Source organism: Oncorhynchus tshawytscha, linkage group LG29 (assembly GCF_018296145.1).
Source record: "Oncorhynchus tshawytscha isolate Ot180627B linkage group LG29, Otsh_v2.0, whole genome shotgun sequence".
NCBI classification, from domain to species: domain Eukaryota; kingdom Metazoa; phylum Chordata; class Actinopteri; order Salmoniformes; family Salmonidae; genus Oncorhynchus; species Oncorhynchus tshawytscha.
The window spans coordinates 23,033,585-23,048,199 of record NC_056457.1 but is presented as its reverse complement, the minus strand read 5'-3'; the positions used below and the strand labels follow the sequence as shown (position 1 = coordinate 23,048,199).

At 46.9% G+C, this 14,615-nt stretch overlaps 1 protein-coding gene across 3 annotated transcripts in view; it reads right to left on the bottom strand.

Moving 5' to 3' along the window:
* LOC112233603 (brefeldin A-inhibited guanine nucleotide-exchange protein 1) overlaps positions 1-14,615 on the bottom strand; it is a 105,510-nt gene that overhangs the window by 55,523 nt on the left and 35,372 nt on the right. For 2 of the 3 annotated variants that reach the window (XM_042308903.1, XM_042308904.1), the window contains exons 2-6: positions 13,958-13,988; positions 6,977-7,130; positions 6,622-6,768; positions 4,244-4,423; positions 3,496-3,549 (exon numbers count right to left, since the gene is read on the bottom strand). In XM_042308903.1, the coding sequence (XP_042164837.1) occupies positions 3,496-3,549; positions 4,244-4,423; positions 6,622-6,768; positions 6,977-7,130; positions 13,958-13,988 (566 nt within the window). The remainder of the gene's footprint in view (positions 1-3,495; positions 3,550-4,243; positions 4,424-6,621; positions 6,769-6,976; positions 7,131-13,957; positions 13,989-14,615) is intronic. The other variant, XM_042308905.1, reaches the window with a different exon arrangement.

Sequence of the window (14,615 nt, the reverse complement as noted above, 5' to 3'; positions counted from 1 at the left end):
ACGTGTGTAGTAGTTGTGCTGCATGTGTAGTAGGGGTACTGCATGTGTAGTAGGGGTGCTGCATGTGTAGTAGGGGTGCTGCATGTGTAGTAGTTGTGCTGCATGTGTAGTAGGGGTACTGCATGTGTAGTAGGTGTGCAGCATGTGTAGTAGGTGTGTAGTAGGTATGCAGCATGTGTAGTAGGTGTGGAGCCTGTGTAGTAGGTGTGCAGCCTGTGTAGTAGGTGTGCAGCCTGTGTAGTAGGTGTGCAGCCTGTGTAGTAGGTGTGCAGCCTGTGTAGTAGGTATGTAGTAGGTGTGCAGCCTGTGTAGTAGGTGTGTAGTAGGTGTGCAGCATGTGTAGTAGGTGTGGAGCCTGTGTAGTAGGTGTGCAGCCTGTGTAGTAGGTGTGCAGCCTGTGTAGTAGGTGTGCAGCCTGTGTAGTAGGTGTGCAGCCTGTGTAGTAGGTGTGCAGCCTGTGTAGTAGGTGTGTAGTAGGTGTGCAGCATGTGTAGTAGGTGTGCAGCATGTGTAGTAGGTGTGCTGCATGTGTAGTAGGTGTGCTGCATGTGTAGTAGGTGTGCTGCATGTGTAGTAGTAGGGGTGCTGCATGTGTAGTAGGGGTGCAGCATGTGTAGTAGGGGTGCAGCATGTGTAGGTGTGGTACGTGTGTAGTAGTTGTGCTGCATGTGTAGTAGGGGTGCTGCATGTGTACTAGGTGTGCTGCATGTGTAGTAGGGGTACTGCATGTGTACTAGGTGTGCTGCATGTGTAGTAGGGGTGCAGCATTTGTAGTAGGGGTACTGCATGTGCAGTAGGGGTGCAGCATTTGTAGTAGGGGTACTGCATGTGCAGTAGGGGTGCAGCATTTGTAGTAGGGGTACTGCATGTGCAGTAGGGGTGCAGCATTTGTAGTAGGGGTACTGCATGTGTAGTAGGGGGGGTACTGCATGTGTAGTAGGGGTACTGCATGTGCAGTAGGGGTGCAGCATGTGTAGTAGGGGTACTGCATGTGTAGTAGGGGTACTGCATTTGCAGTAGGGGTGCAGCATGTGTGTGCAGTAGGGGTACTGCATGTGTAGTAGGGGTACTGCATGTGTAGTAGGGGTACTGCATGTGTAGTAGGGTGCAGCATGTGTAGTAGGGGTACTGCATGTGTAGTAGGGGCATACTGCATGTGTAGTAGGGGTACTGCATGTGTAGTAGGGGTACTGCATGTGTAGTAGGGGTGCAGCATGTGTAGTAGGGGTGCAGCATGTGTAGTAGGGGGGTACTGCATGTGTAGTAGGGGTACTGCATGTGTAGTAGGGGTACTGCATGTGTAGTAGGGGTGCAGCATGTTGTAGTAGGGGTACTGCATGTGCAGTAGGGGGTACTGCATGTGTAGTAGGGGTACTGCATGTGTAGTAGGGGTACTGCATGTGTAGTAGGGGTACTGCATGTGTAGTATGGGTACTGCATGTGTAGTAGGGGTACTGCATGTGCAGTAGGGGTACTGCATGTGTAGTAGGGGTACTGCATGTGTAGTAGGGTACTGCATGTGTAGTAGGGGTGCTGCATGTGTAGTAGGGGTACTGCATGTGTAGTAGGGGTACTGCATGTGTAGTAGGGGTACTGCATGTGTAGTAGGGGTACTGCATGTGTAGTAGGGGTACTGCATGTGTAGTAGGGGTACTGCATGTGTAGTAGGGGTACTGCATGTGCAGTAGGGGTACTGCATGTGTAGTAGGGGTACTGCATGTGTAGTAGGGGTACTGCATGTGTAGTAGGGCATGTGCAGCATGTGTAGTAGGGGTACTGCATGTGCAGTAGGGGTACTGCATGTGTAGTAGGGGTACTGCATGTGTAGTAGGGGTACTGCATGTGTAGTAGGGGTGCAGCATGTGTAGTAGGGGTACTGCATGTGTAGTAGGGGTACTGCATGTGTAGTAGGGGTACTGCATGTGTAGTAGGGGGGTACAGCATGTGTAGTAGGGGTACTGCATGTGTAGTAGGGGTACTGCATGTGCAGTAGGGGTACTGCATGTGTAGTAGGGGTACTGCATGTGTAGTACTGCATGTGTAGGGGGTACTGCATGTGTAGTAGGGGTACTGCATGTGTAGTAGGGGTACTGCATGTGTAGTAGGGGCATGTACTGCATGTGTAGTAGGGGTACTGCATGTGTAGTAGGGGTACTGCATGTGTAGTAGGGGTACTGCATGTGTAGTAGGTGTACTGCACAAATCATGTTAAAATAACTGAAAAACTAAGCTACCTGATGATGAACACATGATTCAGAGGAAAGACACCGGTTAGAAATGGAAAGCAAATACCCATATGAATGATACACCTTCTCTAACACCAGGCTATAGACATTTCCCCTATTCCTATCCAGCCAACATGGGGCATTTTTAGGTTATTAACGTAAGAGAATTTGCTCTCAACCACTTTCCTGGCTAAAGAAAGGTTAAATAAAGAAAGGAAATTAGTAGAGGTTGTGCTGGCATTGACAAACCCAGCCAGACGTTTTTAGTATGCAGCTCACAGACCAACTCCAGGTGGGAGAGAGACTCCTCATATCAGACATGGCAGAGTCATGTAGCACCATTATCTCTGTGGCAGCTAGATGCCACACACACACACACACACACACACACACACACACACACACACACACACACACAGAAATGGAGGTGCCTCTCCATTTGTTTACCTGAAAGGCTGCTCTAAAACTGTTTTGCTCTAAAAGCCATTGTGTCAACACTACTGCTCTCTCTACTATAATGATGACATTACATTTACATTCAATTCTATCAACTCTCAAATTCAATGATACGGTGCTCTATTTAAAAGGGATGAATGAAACTATCAACATCGAATTACTAGGATGGTAAAAACCCTAGACAAACGCAGTGAGATAGAGAGGTAGAGCACATGAAGCTGATTACAGAAATGTCACCTCAGATTCTGCCAGCTATATTAACCCACTGAGCCCTGCAATGAAAACACCACACAATACGCTCCATATCACTTCTGAGGACGTGTGTGTCTCTATTTCTTAATCAAGAGGGTTAAGCCCAAACACACACAATGCAAACAGAAAACCAGTTGAAAGGCTCTGTCGCCTGGTATGAGCACACACACACACACACACACACACACACACACACACACACACACACACACACACACACACACACACACACACACACACACACACACACACACACACACACACACACACACACACACACACACACACACACACACACACACACACACACACACACCTACACACACCTACGAGTGAATACAAACTAAAATGGAAATCGGTGCTGAAGAAAAGATAATGATTTGCAGGCAACAGAACTGAAGCCACAGCAAGCACAGCGCAACCACAATGCACATCTGCCCCATAGCTGGAACAGAGGAGGAGAGGGAGATAGATAGATAGATGGATGGATGGACGGAAGGAGCTGAATGAGCACAGTTCAGAGTTCAGATCATGCAGGTCAAGGCAGTCCTGTTGGCTTTACCTGGCGGTCACGTTTTCTGGAAGCCAGAGACCAAGATATCTTGTGATTTGTAAGCTATGTGTCCGTAGGGGGGAGAAGTGTCAATCGGAAAATAAAAAGATGATATTAGAGCAAGTTTCACACCTTACTTGAACCTCTGGTCAGAAAGTGGATGTTATACTGTCATCAGCATGATGGAAGTTAGAAAAAGTCAGTCAGGTTATATCAACTTAGATTATTGGGGTGTAGTAGGGATGCTGCATGTGTAGGTGTGGCACCCCAACCCCCAATTATTGGCACCCAAACTTAGGTTATGTAGCTGTCAAGCTAGCCATGTTTAGCCTAGCTGTAGCCTGACACATAAACCCTTACGCCACCTTATTCATCTTCTATGTCATGATTATGACCGCGTAACCCATGCTTTAGGACAGAATTATTTATATATTTTTCTCTCTGCATTGTTGGGAAGGGCCCGTAAGTAAGCATTTCACTGTTAGTGTTTACCAAGTATGTGACAAAACATATTTTGATTTGAAGTGCTCAAATAAAGAGTTACCCTCTCTTTCCCTCTGTGTGTGTCTGTCTCTTCCCTTTTCAGTACAGTATCTATCAGTCTGCAGCCCTGTTTCAATATCCACACTAACACACCACTTCAAATGAAGCCATCTATTTGACATCATGCATTCTAAGTGGCATTCAAAATGTATTCTAAGTGCTTTTGTTAGTGTGGACACTGGGACCTTAGCATGCGTCTCAGAGCGGGACTTACTGCCTGGTTCTCCATGCGGGCGAAGATGACGTTGAGCATCTGAGTGAGTGTGGCCTTGGCTGTGGTCTGGTTGATGAGGTTCTTGCTGGCTAGGTAGATGTTGTAGCAGGTCCTGACCGCCTGCAGCACCGTGCCCTCGTGAATCTCTATGTGCTGGGAGGTCACCGCCGTCAACAGGGCCTGGTGGGGTGTGGGGGGCGGGTGAGAGGGAAAGAGGGAGAGAAGGGGAGAGGGAGAAAGATTCATTCATTCATAGTTTATCAAGGTGTTTCATGGATACTCATAGCATAAATGATTTGTGTGAAAGGCACGATGAATAGATTACAAACAGAGCTACAGTCCTCTGCATCTCACATCTCTGACCCCCCTCCTCCCAGCAGGAACAACACAAACACAGCTATACTGGGCCGAGCTGAGCTGAGCCAAGCTGCGCTGAGCTGAGCCAAACTGAGCTGACAGCAGATTAAGGATAGAGGCTGAGATTTGGGCTGGTGTTTCAATGCAAGGAGTACTGTACCACGCCTCCAACTCAATCATCAAGTTTGCGGACGACACAACAGTGGTAGGCTTGATTACCAACAACGACGAGACGGCCTACAGGGAGGAGGTGAGGGCCCTCGGAGTGTGGTGTCAGGAAAATAACCTCACACTCAACGTCAACAAAACTAAGGAGATGATTGTGGACTTCAGGAAACAGCAGAGGGAACACCCCCCCATCCACATCGATGGAACAGTAGTGGAGAGGGTAGCAAGTTTTAAGTTCCTCGGCATACACATCACAGACAAACTGAATTGGTCCACTCACACAGACAGCATCGTGAGGAAGGCGCAGCAGCGCCTCTTCAACCTCAGGAGGCTGAAGAAATTCGGCTTGTCACCAAAAGCACTCACAAACTTCTACAGATGCACAATCGAGAGCATCCTGGCGGGCTGTATCACCGCCTGGTATGGCAACTGCACCGCCCTCAACTGTAAGGCTCTCCAGAGGGTAGTGAGGTCTGCACAACGCATCACCGGGGCAAACTACCTGCCCTCCAGGACACCTACACCACCCGATGCTACAGGAAGGCCATAAAGATCATCAAGGACATCAACCACCCGAGCCACTGCCTGTTCACCCCGCTGTCATCCAGAAGGCGAGGTCAGTACAGGTGCATCAAAGCTGGGACCGAGAGACTGAAAAACAGCTTCTATCTCAAGGCCATCAGACTGTTAAACAGCCACCACTAACATTGAGTGGCTACTGCCAACACACTGTCAATGACACTGACTCTACTCCAGCCACTTTAATCATGGGAATTGATGGGAAATGATGTAAATATATCACTAGCCACTTTAAACAATGCTACCTTATATAATGTTACTTACCCTACATTATTCATCTCATATGCATACGTAGATACTGTACTCTATATCATCGACTGCATCCTTATGTAATACATGTATCACTAGCCACTTTAACTATGCCACTTGGTTTACATACTCATCTCATATGTATATACTGTACTCGATATCATCTACTGTATCTTGCCTATGCTGCTCTGTACCATCACTCATTCATATATCCTTATGTACATATTCTTTATCCCCTTACACTGTGTATAAGACAGTATTTTTTTTTTTTTGGAATTGTTAGTTAGATTACTTGTTCGTTATTACTGCATTGTCGGAACTAGAAGCACAAGCATTTCGCTACACTCGCATTAACATCTGCTAACCATGTGTATGTGACAAATAAAATTTGATTTGATTTGATTTACTAGGAAAGAACACTGTTCCTGCAAGACATCAGGCCCTCAGACTCACAGCACTTACTGTCAGTCATCACTTCTTAGCAGTCTTAATATGACCCTTTTCACAGCAGGAAAGTCATCTTGCAGCAACAGGAAATGTGAATTATTATGTAGACTAAAATTAATGGACATTTGATACATTTTCTGCTAAGGCAAATCAATTCTGAAACTTTAAATTGGAAATGACAAACTTTAGAATACTTGTTAAACCTTGAATACACTACAATTTTCATTTCCTGCTACGCAGGAAATTCTCTGTGACAACATAGTGATCAAATTAAGATAGTAGATCTGTATACCTCCCTCAACCACTTCTAAGTGCACTTCTCGTCATCCATCACTACTTAGTGCATTAACCTCAGTGTACTTCTCTCATCCACTGCTTAGTGCACTTCCCTTAACCACTACCCTTCTGTCTACAGGTGAACGTAACACACAGACAGACTCACTATACAGATATATAACACTATTCGTGATTCCAAATAATCCCCATGCGGGAAAGCCCAGAAACCAACAATAGCTGGACACAGTATCCAAAACACACCCAGTTCCCAGCAGAGAGACCATAGAACTGCAGTAGCCGACCTTAATGATCTGTAGCTGCACCCCCTCATCTGTCTGTGGTCCCTGGAAGCAGCCGCAGATGGTCTCGATGATCCTGTCGATGAGCTTCTTGCCCGGGGCCGCGCTGTCTGGACCGCTGCCTGTCAGGTGGCCGTACGCTATCAGCTTCTACAAGACACACCCAAAACACACAGAGGAAGACAGTCAGAAAAACACAAACTCCTGAATCCTATTCAGAAACACCCCATATACACATGAACTGTACTATGTATGAACGAAGCAATAAAGACATCATTAATGGAGGAGAACCGCCAATGAATAGAATCCTGTAGCATAGACAAACAGGGGTCACGTCCTGACCTCCTCTGCCACTGACCTGCAAACAGTCTAGTGATGTGATGACGATGCGGGGACATTTGGACTGACATGCCAACTCAAACGGCAGGAAGTACTTGTCGGCCTCGACGAAGCTGGTCTTTGATTTGATTGGCGGAAGAGTGCTAGAATCTGATTTGCTGTCTGGAGGAGGACTGGAGAGAAGAGACCAAGGGAAAAGCAAACCAAGATCATACAACCTAGTCTGTCCTCTACTCAAAGAATGCTAAAAATATAACCTAGATTTAAACCAACATTTATTCTAGCATGCACAGACTACTAACAGTGTACTGTTTACATATTTATACATGTGCTGTATGCAGCTCAATTTAATACACTGTAAGCAGCAAACTTTTACAAAGAAACACAACTGCAAAGTATGAGAGATCCATGGTGTCATACACTTGATAATAATGCTCTCAGCTCCGACTCTGTTGACTGTCTTTATGCTGTCAAAAGCCTTTGTGGACACAATTGCATCCTTGTGACTGTTGCTAAGGAATAAAACCAAGGAAAAAGCCATATTTGTAAGTGTTGTCTGTCTTTATGGATCCCAGATCTAAACCAGGGGTCCTTGGCTGTGGGCTAAAATATTACACATCTAAACCAGGGTCCTTGGCTGTGGGCTAAAATATTACACATCTAAACCAGGGTCCTTGGCTGTGGGCTAAAATATTACACATCTAAACCAGGGGTCCTTGGCTGTGGGCTAAAATATTACACATCTAAACCAGGGTCCTTGGCTGTGGGCTAAAATATTACACATCTAAACCAGGGGTCCTTGGCTGTGGGCTAAAATATTACACATCTAAACCAGGGTCCTTGGCTGTGGGCTAAAATATTACACATCTAAACCAGGGGTCCTTGGCTGTGGGCTAAAATATTACACATCTAAACCAGGGTCCTTGGCTGTGGGCTAAAATATTACACATCTAAACCAGGGGTCCTTGGCTGTGGGCTAAAATATTACACATCTAAACCAGGGGTCCTTGGCTGTGGGCTAAAATATTACACATCTAAACCAGGGTCCTTGGCTGTGGGCTAAAATATTACACATCTAAACCAGGGTCCTTGGCTGTGGGCTAAAATATTACACATCTAAACCAGGGGTCCTTGGCTGTGGGCTAAAATATTACACATCTAAACCAGGGGTCCTTGGCTGTGGGCTAAAATATTACACATCTAAACCAGGGTCCTTGGCTGTGGGCTAAAATATTACACATCTAAACCAGGGTCCTTGGCTGTGGGCTAAAATATTACACATCTAAACCAGGGTCCTTGGCTGTGGGCTAAAATATTACACATCTAAACCAGGGTCCTTGGCTGTGGGCTAAAATATTACACATCTAAACCAGGGTCCTTGGCTGTGGGCTAAAATATTACACTAAACCAGGGTCCTAAAAATATTACACATCTAAACCAGGGTCCTTGGGTCCTTGGCTGTGGGCTAAAATATTACACATCTAAACCAGGGTCCTTGGCTGTGGGCTAAAATATTACACATCTAAACCAGGGTCCTTGGCTGTGGGCTAAAATATTACACATCTAAACCAGGGGTCCTTGGCTGTGGGCTAAAATATTACACATCTAAACCAGGGTCCTTGGCTGTGGGCTAAAATATTACACATCTAAACCAGGGTCCTTGGCTGTGGGCTAAAATATTACACATCTAAACCAGGGTCCTTGGCTGTGGGCTAAAATATTACACATCTAAACCAGGGGTCCTTGGCTGTGGGCTAAAATATTACACATCTAAACCAGGGTCCTTGGCTGTGGGCTAAAATATTACACATCTAAACCAGGGTGGTCCTTGGCTGTGGGCTAAAATATTACACATCTAAACCAGGGTCCTTGGCTGTGGGCTAAAATATTACACATGTAAACCAGGGGTCCTTGGCTGTGGGCTAAAATATTACACATCTAAACCAGGGTCCTTGGCTGTGGGCTAAAATATTACACATCTAAACCAGGGTCCTTGGCTGTGGGCTAAAATATTACACATCTAAACCAGGGTCCTTGGCTGTGGGCTAAAATATTACACATCTAAACCAGGGGTCCTTGGCTGTGGGCTAAAATATTACACATCTAAACCAGGGGTCCTTGGCTGTGGGCTAAAATATTACACATCTAAACCAGGGGTCCTTGGCTGTGGGCTAAAATATTACACATCTAAACCAGGGTCCTTGGCTGTGGGCTAAAATATTACACATCTAAACCAGGGTCCTTGGCTGTGGGCTAAAATATTACACATCTAAACCAGGGGTCCTTGGCTGTGGGCTAAAATATTACACATCTAAACCAGGGGTCCTTGGCTGTGGGCTAAAATATTACACATCTAAACCAGGGTCCTTCCTTGGCTGTGGGCTAAAATATTACACATCTAAACCAGGGTCCTTGGCTGTGGGCTAAAATATTACACATCTAAACCAGGGGTCCTTGGCTGTGGGCTAAAATATTACACATCTAAACCAGGGTCCTTGGCTGTGGGCTAAAATATTACACATCTAAACCAGGGTCCTTGGCTGTGGGCTAAAATATTACACATCTAAACCAGGGGTCCTTGGCTGTGGGCTAAAATATTACACATCTAAACCAGGGTCCTCTAAACCAGGGGTCCTTGGCTGTGGGCTAAAATATTACACATCTAAACCAGGGTCCTTGGCTGTGGGCTAAAATATTACACATCTAAACCAGGGTCCTTGGCTGTGGGCTAAAATATTACACATCTAAACCAGGGGTCCTTGGCTGTGGGCTAAAATATTACACATCTAAACCATCCTTGTGGGCTAAAAATATTACACATCTAAACCAGGGTCCTTGGCTGTGGGCTAAAATATTACACATCTAAACCAGGGGTCCTTGGCTGTGGGCTGGGGGTCCTTGGCTGTGGGCTAAAATATTACACATCTAAACCAGGGTCCTTGGCTGTGGGCTAAAATATTACACATCTAAACCAGGGTCCTTGGCTGTGGGCTAAAATATTACACATCTAAACCAGGGTCCTTGGCTGTGGGCTAAAATATTACACATCTAAACCAGGGGTCCTTGGCTGTGGGCTAAAATATTACACATCTAAACCAGGGTCCTTGGCTGTGGGCTAAAATATTACACATCTAAACCAGGGTCCTTGGCTGTGGGCTAAAATATTACACATCTAAACCAGGGGTCCTTGGCTGTATTACACATCTAAACCAGGGCTAAAATATTACACATCTAAACCAGGGTCCTTGGCTGTGGGCTAAAATATTACACATCTAAACCAGGGTCCTTGGCTGTGGGCTGGGCCTTGGCTGTGGGCTAAAATATTACACATCTAAACCAGGGGTCCTTGGCTGTGGGCTAAAATATTACACATCTAAACCAGGGGTCCTTGGCTGTGGGCTAAAATATTACACATCTAAACCAGGGTCCTTGGCTGTGGGCTAAAATATTACACATCTAAACCAGGGTCCTTGGCTGTGGGCTAAAATATTACACATCTAAACCAGGGTCCTTGGCTGTGGGCTAAAATATTACACATCTAAACCAGGGTCCTTGGCTGTGGGCTAAAATATTACACATCTAAACCAGGGTCCTTGGCTGTGGGCTAAAATATTACACATCCTAAACCAGGGGAGGCCTTGGCTGTGGGCTAAAATATTACACATCTAAACCAGGGTCCTTGGCTGTGGGCTAAAATATTACACATCTAAACCAGGGTCCTTGGCTGTGGGCTAAAATATTACACATCTAAACCAGGGTCCTTGGCTGTGGGCCACATGTAAACCAGGGGTCCTTGGCTGGCTAAAATATTACACATCTAAACCAGTGGGCTAAAATATTACACATCTAAACCAGGGGTCCTTGGCTGTGGGCTAAAAACCAGGGGTCCTTGATTACACATCTAAACCAGTGGTCCTTGGCTGTGGGCTAAAATATTACACATCTAAACCAGGGGTCCTTGGCTGTGGGCTAAAATATTACACATCTAAACCAGGGGTCCTTGGCTGTGGGCTAAAATATTACACATCTAAACCAGGGGTCCTTGGCTGTGGGCTAAAATATTACACATCTAAACCAGGGGTCCTTGGCTGTGGGCTAAAATATTACACATCTAAACCAGGGGTCCTTGGCTGTGGGCTAAAATATTACACATCTAAACCAGGGGTCCTTGGCTGTGGGCTAAAATATTACACATCTAAACCAGGGGTCCTTGGCTGTGGGCTAAAATATTACACATCTAAACCAGGGGTCCTTGGCTGTGGGCTAAAATATTACACATCTAAACCAGGGGTCCTTGGCTGATTATTTATTTTTTAAACTAGGCAAGTCAGTTAAGAACATATTCTTATTTTACAATGATGGCCTACCCCGGCCAAACCCTCTCCTAACCCGGACGCCGCTGGGCCAATTGTGCGCCGCCCTATGGGACTCCCGATCACGGCCAGTTGTGATACAGCCCGGGAACGAACCAGGGTCTGTTGTGACGCCTCTAGCATTGAGATGCAGTGCCTTAGACCCCTGCGTCATTCGGGAGGCTGAGGGCTAAAATATTATAGATCTAAACCAGGTGTCCTTGGCTGTGGGCTAAAATATTATTCAGCAGAACAACCACACCCAGACTGCACTGAGCTCTGATCCTAGGATGGAGGACATGAGAGAAGAAGAGAGAGGGGGAGAGAGAGAAGGGAAGGGCTGTGTTTGTCTTGGCAGAGAGAAAGGGATGACTTCAGCTTCTTTAGAGGGATAACCTCACAGAGTGCAGTGGTACACGAGAGAGAGAGCAGGAGAGAAAGAGTGAGAGAAAGAGTGCGGGAGAGAACTAGAAAGTGAGAGCGAGAGAAAGAGGTGGATAAGGAAGAGAAGAGAAAGCATACAGAATTCTGAAAGATGATATGATAAGCATGATTGAGCATTTCAAATATAACAACCAATAAAGCCTCCAGACGTTGTTTTGAATGGTAATGTCCATTCTACTTATGCTAATTCTACGCATGGGTCTGAGTCATGAGTCCTTGAGATCCTCCCTGTTCAGCATGCGTTCTCCCCTCTAATAAGCAACATACAGGATTTACTTGATCATGTTCATAATTTACATAAATGTAGGTTTAGCCAGACGAGAGAAAGCTAACAATATATTTAGCTACCGTTGCTTTTGGGCTTAACATTTTTGACAATTTTTTGCTTACAAAAGATCCTTGGGGATTAGTGATGTTAGGAGTGTTTCTTATTACTTTTCTGAAACCTGGAGGGCAGGGCACCTTAGTGAAAGGTTAGGTGTCTGTATATGGACTCCCTACATCCCTCCTCCTCCCCCACCAAAAATGAGCCCATTTGGGCAAGTCATCTGTGGGAGGAAGCTTAGATACAGTGTCTGTACGATCCAGTGAATCGGCCCTCCCACCTAGTCCACCTCCCTCTTCCCACCCCCTCAGCCCACCTCTCCCTACGCACCCCCTCAGCCTAGCTCCTCTAGCCACCCCCTCTCCCTACCCACCCCCTCAGCCTAGCTCCTCTAGCCACCCCCTCTCCCTACCCACCCCCTCAGCCTAGCTCCTCTAGCCACCCCCAGCCTCAGCCCACCTCTCCCCCACCCACCCACCCCCTCAGCCTAGCTCCTCTAGCCACCCCCACAGCCTAGCTCCTCTATTCACCCCCATAGCCTAGCTCCTCTACCCACCCCCTCAGCCTAGCTCCTCTAGCCACCCCCTCAGCCCACCTCTCTCTACCCACCCCCAGCTTAGCTCCACTAGCCACCCCCTCAGCCCACCTCTCCCTACCCATCCCCCAGCTTGGCTCCTCTAGCCACCCCCACAGCCTAGCTCCTCTAGCCACCCCCACAGCCTAGCTCCTCTAGCCACCCCCACAGCCTAGCTCCTCTATCCACCCCCACAGCTTAGCTCCTCTACCCACCCCCAGCCCACCTCTCCCTACCCACCCCTCATCCTAGCTCCTCTACCCACCCCCTCAGCCTAGCTTCTCTACCCACCCCCAGCTTAGCTCCTCTACCCACCCCCAGCTTAGCTCCTCTACCCACCCCCTCAGCCTAGCTCCTCTACCCACCCCCAGCTTAGCTCCTCTACCCACCCCCTCAGCCTAGCTCCTCTACCCACCCCCCCACAGCCTAGCTCCTCTACCCACCCCCAGCTTAGCTCCTCTACCCACCCCCTCAGCCTAGCTCCTCTACCCACCCCCTCAGCCCACCTCTCCTTACCCACCCCCCCCTCAGCCTAGCTCCTCTACCCACCCCCTCAGCCTAGCTCCTCTACCCACCCCCTCAGCCCACCTCTCCTTACCCCCCCCAGCCTAGCTCCTCTACCCACCTCTCCTTACCCACCCCATCAGCCTAGCTCCTCTACCCACCCCCTCAGCCCACCTCTCCTTACCCACCCCCAGCCTAGCTCCCCTAGCCGACCCCAGGGGTCTCATTTTGGCAGAGCTAGCCTAGCTGGAACATTGTGATCCAGCCCTGATCATCCAGTTCTGCTGTGGGTCTCTCGAGGGGCAGAGATACAGAGATAGGAAGGGAAATGGAGGGAGAGAAAGAGGAGGAGGAAAGGACTGGTACTCATGGTACATTTCATTCCTCAGACCCAGTTACCGGGCAGAAAAGCTCCACAAACACACCCAGGTGAAAGCCAGCTTTACTTTCTTTCCATTTCTCTCTCTAACACACACACACCCACACACACACACACACACACACACACACACACACACACACACACACACACACACACAGGTTAGAGCTGGGCACTAGACAGGGGTCCATGAAAAAAGCCATTAATGACAGGGAGAAGGGCTTTTAGAAGTAGACCAGCTGGAGAGACAAATAAACACACTGGAGGACACACACACACACTTTATACTCAAGGGCACGCTAAGGCGAGGTTTGCTTTCAAGACAAGCGTTCAAATGTACAAGAACTGTACAGGCAGAAACATTCAGTAAATCACCTAAATTAACCCGGATGTTTTCCTGAACAGAATTAAAACAAACGTACCTTAATTTTTCAGACTCTTCCTTTATTTCCTCTGAAACAAGAGAGAGAAAGAGAGGGAGGGAGAAACCGTTAGAAACATTGAGGTAACAGTCAAAGGGGAGGGTAAATTCTGCTGTATTTTACTAAACTAATGACATCATTGGGAATAGCAGATAGCAGGCACTGACAGCAGTAATGAATGAATAGTGAGGTAGGAAGCCTGCTTATTAATGAATAGTGAGGTAGGGAGCCTGCTTATTAATGAATAGTGAGTTAGGGAGCCTGCTTATTAATGAATAGTGAGTTAGGGAGCCTGCTTATTAATGAATAGTGAGGTAGGGAGCCTGCTTATTAATGAATAGTGAGTTAGGGAGCCTGCTAATGAATAGTGAATGAATAGTGATGTAGGGAGCCTATTAATGAATAGTGAGCCTGCTTATTAATGAATAGTGATGTTGGGAGCCTGCTTATTAATGAATAGTGAGGTAGTGCTTATTAATGAATAGTGAGGTAGGGAGCCTGCTTATTAATGAATAGTGAGTTAGGGAGCCTGCTTATTAATGAATAGTGAGTTAGGGAGCCTGCTTATTAATGAATAGTGATGTAGGGAGCCTTCTTATTAATGAATAGTGATGTAGGGAGCCTTCTTATTAATGAATAGTGATGTAGGGAGCCTGCT